This window comes from Carlito syrichta, unplaced genomic scaffold (genome assembly GCF_000164805.1).
Source record: "Carlito syrichta isolate Samal-C Ts95f unplaced genomic scaffold, Tarsius_syrichta-2.0.1 Scaffold287532, whole genome shotgun sequence".
Lineage (NCBI taxonomy): Eukaryota > Metazoa > Chordata > Mammalia > Primates > Tarsiidae > Carlito > Carlito syrichta.
The window spans coordinates 46,602-52,601 of NW_007231628.1; the positions used below are offsets into that span (position 1 = coordinate 46,602).

Here is a 6,000-nt window from a genome sequence, read left to right on the forward strand (position 1 = left end):
TAGGGTTGCAATGAAACTCTGTCCAGTGCTTGGTCTCCCAGCCCCAGGCCCCTCCTTCCATCTACTCTCTGCAGATCTTTTCCATTCCTGGACTGAGGCCCATCCTCCTTGGCAGGTTTAGGGGGAAGGATGAGGGAGCCTGTCCAGCCCTGGCCAGGCCTGAGGAAAGGAAGGCAAGGCCCACTGGGGCAGGCCAAGGGAGCACAGGCTGGGTGCAGAGCCCTTCTGTCCCCCTGGTGGCAGCTGGAGCAGGAGCGGGACCAGCTGCGGGAGCAGCGGAAGGCTCTGGAGCAGGAGCGGACAGACGCCGAGGAGCAGATGGCACGGGCAAAGCAGCAGCTGGCACGCGGAAAGGCAGAGCACCGAGGCCTGCAGCAGGCCTGCGGGCGCCTGGAGCAGCGGCAGGAGCAACTGGAGGAGCAGGCAGCCCTGCTTGGGCACGAGAGGGCCCAGCTCCTGAAGCAGATGGGCCAGGTGAGAGCATCCACGCAGCAAGGCTGCTGCCTGTTTACAGGTCCCACAGAGACTCTTGGTGCCTTTGGAAGTCATACGGGCTTGGGATGCCAACACCAACACTTTCTGTCATACTCACTGACCTGATGTGGAGGTTGGGGGTGGGAGCAAAGGGAGGCATTTGCAAAGATTTGCCTCTGGCCTGTCCTCCACATCCATTCTGTCCCAGGCAGGGGGTCCCAGGCCTCAGGTTCAGAAATTTCTGCAAAATTGGCCCTTAAGGGGCTTTGCTCTTTCCTCCTTTGTCTTGTTTCTCCCTGGTTTATATCCAGTTGAATTCTCCAACCACTCATTCATTCATACATTCATGCATTCATTCCCAATTCCTCTATCTTTTGCCAAGGAGTCTTGACTCAATGAAGAATGAAACTGAAGCAGTTTGCGTGTTTTTTTCCAATCCTACCTTGTTGATCTGTCCCTGCTGAGTCTCAAGCCCCTGTGGCATTCAGATACTATAGCCCCTGTCAAATTCAGGACTGCACAACCTTCTTCCCATTTTCAGATTCTATCTCATCCCCCCCCTTTTTTAAAAAATCTTTTTCCTTTTTTTATTGAAGTATAATTGACATTCAATAAGTCAATGTACAGTGCCAATGAGTTTTGGACATCATATGCACCTGTGTGGCCATCACTGTGATCAAGATGTAGAACATTTTTGTTAGCCCAGCAGGTTCCCATGTGTCGCTCTAGTCATTGCCTGAACACCCCTGGCCTCCCACCCAGGCAACCTCTGTTCCAATGTGTACCACCAAATTGGTTGCACCTGTTTTAGAGCTTCTTGTAAATGGAGTCATGCAGTATGGACTCTTTTGTGTCCAGCTTCTCTCTCTCAACATAATGTCTTTGAGATTCATCCACATTGTTAAGTGTATCCATAGCTCTTTTATTTATTTATTTATTTATTTGAAGTTATATTCCCTGGTATGAATAAACCACATCTGGTTGCTTATCTGCCTGTTGTTGGATATTTGAGTTTGGGACTATGATGGACAAGACTGCTATGAAACTTACTGTACAAGTCGTGTACATATATTTTTATGTTATGAGTAAATATACAGGAGCAAAATTGTGGACTCATTGTGCAGGTGTATTTTGAACTTCTTTAAAAGAAACCACCAAGCAGTTTTCCAAAGTGGATAAATCATTTTTCTATACTGCCAGCAATCTAGGAGAGTTCTAGTTGATCCTTGGTCTTGTCGACATTTGGTGTTGTTTTTAATTTTTTTTTAGCTATTCTATGTGTGTAAAGTTATATGTCACTGAGGTTTTCATTTGCATTTCCCTGATAACTAAATATGTTGAACACATTTCCATGTGCTTATTGAATATTTATTTGCTTTATTTTATCAATTGTCTGTTCAAGTCTTTTTCCCATTTTTTAAATTGGGTTTTTGTATTTTGATTATGGATATTTGGGAGTTCTTCATATTATCATGGAAACAAGTACTTTGTCAGATAGATGTACTATGAATGCTTTCCCCAAGTTTGTGGCTTGCCTATACATTTTCTCAATGATATTTTTGATGGATGTAACTTTTTAACTTTGGCAAAATCCAATTTACCAATTTCTTTTTACATTTTATGATAAGTGTTTTCTAGGTCCTGTCTGATAAATTTTTGCCCAGTCCAAGGACAAGAATATATCCTCTTATATTTGCATCTGGCTTTCACATTGAGGTCTGTGATCCATTTCAAGTTAATTTTTGTGTATAGTGGGGTTCTCCAAGTGTGCTTACCAGAGTAGCAGCTATAAGCATCACTTGGGGACTTATTAAAAATGTGAATTTTCATGCCTCACATAAGACTCACTGAGTCAGAAACTCTATGGGTGGGACCCAGAAATTTGAACTTTAATTAGCCCTCCAGGTGATTCTGATGCACAGTAAAGTGTGAGAACCATAGATGTATGGTATGATGGAAGAACTAAGATCTATTACTTTTCATATTAATATTCATTTGTCTTAGCATAATTTTTTAAAAAGGTTCTCCTTTCATCCTTGAACTACCTTGGCAACTGGTTGAAAATAAATTGATCATATATGCGGGTCTTGCTGATCTGTGTAAATCAATCTATTCATTCGTTCTTTCACCAAAACCACACTGTCTTGATTATAGTAGCTTTTAGTAAGTCTTGAAATTGAGTAGTGTGAGTACTCTACCTCACTCTTCTTTTTCAAATTTGTTTTGGCTGTTTTACATCCTTTGCATATCCATAGACATTTTAGAATCAGCTTGTCAATTTCAATTCTACTTCCCAGCTCAAAAAGAAAAAAAAAAAGGTCTGCAAAGACTTTGATTAAGATTGTGTTGAATTTCTAGATCAACTTTAGGAGATTGGACATCTTAACTCTACTGAATTTTCTATTCATGGATATGGTATATCTCTCCATGTCTTTACCTAATTTCTCTCAGCCATGTTTTGTAGTTTTCTATGCAGAGATCTTGCGTATTTTTTATTAGATTAATTCCCATATTTGATATTATACATTTTATTATTTTATTTTCCCATTGTTCCTTACTAGTATATAGAAATTCAGTTTTATATATTGACTTTGATTATGTGACCTTGACAAATTCACTTATAAGTACTAGGGTTGCACAGTTATACAGTCACTCATCTGTGAGTAACAACAGTTTTACTTTCTTATCAAATACCTTTTATTTCTTCTTTTCTTATTGCACTAAGACTTATAGAACAAAGTTGAATAGAAGCGGTGAGAGTAGCCATAGTTCCACCAAATCCACTCATGAGGAAAGAAATTCAACATTCCACCTTTAAATATCTTGCTATCTGTAGACTTTTCATAGATGTCCTTTATCTGATTAAGAAAGTTCCCTTTCATTCCTAGTATGCTGAGATTTTTAAAAAATCAATTTTTCGGTAGCTATTAAGATGATCATATCATTTGTTCTTATTTTGTTAATGTGGCGAATTATATTGGTTAATTTTTTGGATGCTTAACTTGCATATCTGAGGTAAACTCTACTTGATTGTAAGTTATTATCCATTTTACGTATTTTCTTTCCTTGTAATCATCAGATTTGGAATCAGGTTTATGCTGGCCTCATAAACTAAGTTGAGAAATGTTCCCTATTTCCTTGTTTCCTAAAAGTGTTTGTGCAAAGTTGGTGTTATTTTTTTCTTAAATGTTTGGTAGAATTCACTGATGAAGTAATTTGAGTCTGCAGTTTTATTTGTGAGAAAGAACTTGATAATGAATTTAATTTACTTAGCACATATATAATGTATTCAGATATCCTACTTGTTCTTGTCTCTTCCTTTATCTGCATCCTAATAATTTTGCATGCTGTGTTTTTTATTATCAGTCAATTTAAACTATTTTCTTTTTTTCCATGTGATTTCTTCTTTGACTCGGATTATTTAAGCATATGTAGCCTAACTTCCAAATATGGGTATTTTCTAAATATCTAATTGCTACCAATTTCAAATATAATTCCATTAGGGTCAAAGAACATACTTTATATTATTTGAATGGATTTAAATGTATTGAGGTAAGTTTTATGACCTAGTCTATTATCTATCTTAAATATCCCATGTTTATGTAAAAAGAATGTGTTTTATACTATTGTTGAGTACAGTGTTCTATAAATACTAATTAAGTTGAGTTGTTTGATAGTGTTGTTTACATCTTCTATGTCCTTCCTGTTTTGTTTTGTTGTTGCTGATTTGTTTGATTGATTGCTTTTGTATACTTACTCTATCAATTATGGAGAGAATGGCATTAAAATATCTATATATGATTATAGAATTGTCTGTTTCTCCTCTTAAATCTGTCAGTTAAGTGTATACATATTTAATATTTTATATTTTCTTGATGAATTACTTTTTATTATTACAAAATGCTCCCCCTTATTACCCTCTTATCTCCAGCAATACTCCTTTTTTAATATTGATATAACCACATCAATTTTCATATGCTTAGTGCTTCCATGATATATCTTTTAAATTATTTTACCTTCAATTTGTCCATGCCTGCTAATTTAAGGTGTATTTCTATGAAAATAATATTGTTGAGTCTTGTCTTTATATTTACTCTGACAACTTCTACCCTTTAATTATAGTTTACATCATTTACATTTAATGTAACCGCTGATGTGCTTAATTTACATCTACCATCTTGATATTTGTCATCTATTTATCTCATCTTTTACAATATTTTTTTACAATTCTCCTTTCTGGTTTTCTTTGGATTAGTTGCATATTTATTTAGCATTCCATTATATGTTCTCTAATTTTTTTAGCTCTACTTTCTTTTTTAGTGATTACTCTAAAAGTATGATATGCACAGTCTGTATCTGAAAAATATTATATTACTTCACAAACAATGTAAGACCCTTACAGCAGCCTGTTCCATTTATCCTTTGAAATGATTTCCATGTATCCCCTCCAAAATTCAGGTGTTGAGACTTAATAGCCAATTATGAGAGTATTAAGAGTGGGGACTTTAAGATTAGGCCACGGGAGTTTCTCCCGAATCAATGATATTAAGACCCTTATGAAAGACGCTGCATACAACATTTGTCTCTTGCTTGTCTTTATGCCTTCTGCTATGTGAGGACACAGCATTCCTCCCCTCTGGAGAATGTAGCATCAAGGCACCATTTCGGAAAGAGAGTGTAGTCCTTGCCAGACAACCCAAACTGCCAGCACCTTGATTCTGGATTTCCCAATCTCTAGAACTGTGAGAAAATAAATTTCTAGTCTTTATAAATTACCCAGTCTTAGATATTTTGTCATAGCAGAACAAATAGACTGAGACATTCTTTCCATCCATTTTTCTCTTGTTGCTACTTATTTTATTTCTGTTTATGTTGTTATAAACCCTGCAATGCATCGTTAATATTTTTGCTTTTTAAATGGTCGTTTTTAACCACTTGCACTCCCACATACATACAACACACACACATATTCACACTCACTCTTATATACATGTTTCAGTTATTTGGTGAAATTCTCCATCTTCTGGCTGTGCATGGTGGCTCATGTCTGTAATTGTAGCACTTTGGGAAACCAAGGCAAGAAGATTGTTTAAGCCTCGGAGTTCAAGACCAGTCTAGGCAGCATAGAACTTTTCTCTAAAAAATTGTTTTAATTTAAATTGTAGTGATTGAGGAGATTCACACTCAAGCTTCAGTTTTTATGACAGATGGTCTATTTCTGATTCATCACTACAACTATGGTCACGTCATTCTATGAATAAAACTTGAAACCTGGGGTGTTTATCTGGGCCCTTCTTCTTTAGTGGCTCTGAACACTAATGTTGTACCCTTAAGGCCATGGTACTCCCAGAAGCCCTTTTTGGCATTCTAGTTTCTCAGCCAAAACTTTTTTTTTAACTTTTCATTTTTTTATTTTAAAGATGTGGGTTACAATTCAGGGTTAGGTATACAAATGTTCATTATGCGGGTACCCTTGTTGATGAGGTGTGCCCCCCTCCCCTGGCAGATTCCCACTACTGCCAATCC

General features: G+C 37.0%; 1 protein-coding gene across 1 annotated transcript in view; it reads left to right on the forward strand.

Moving 5' to 3' along the window:
- CROCC2 (ciliary rootlet coiled-coil, rootletin family member 2) overlaps window positions 1–6,000 on the forward strand; it is a 77,712-nt gene that overhangs the window by 26,292 nt on the left and 45,420 nt on the right. Inside the window, 1 exon segment of the mRNA XM_021709871.1 lies at window positions 244–474. Coding sequence (XP_021565546.1) covers window positions 244–474 — 231 coding nt within the window.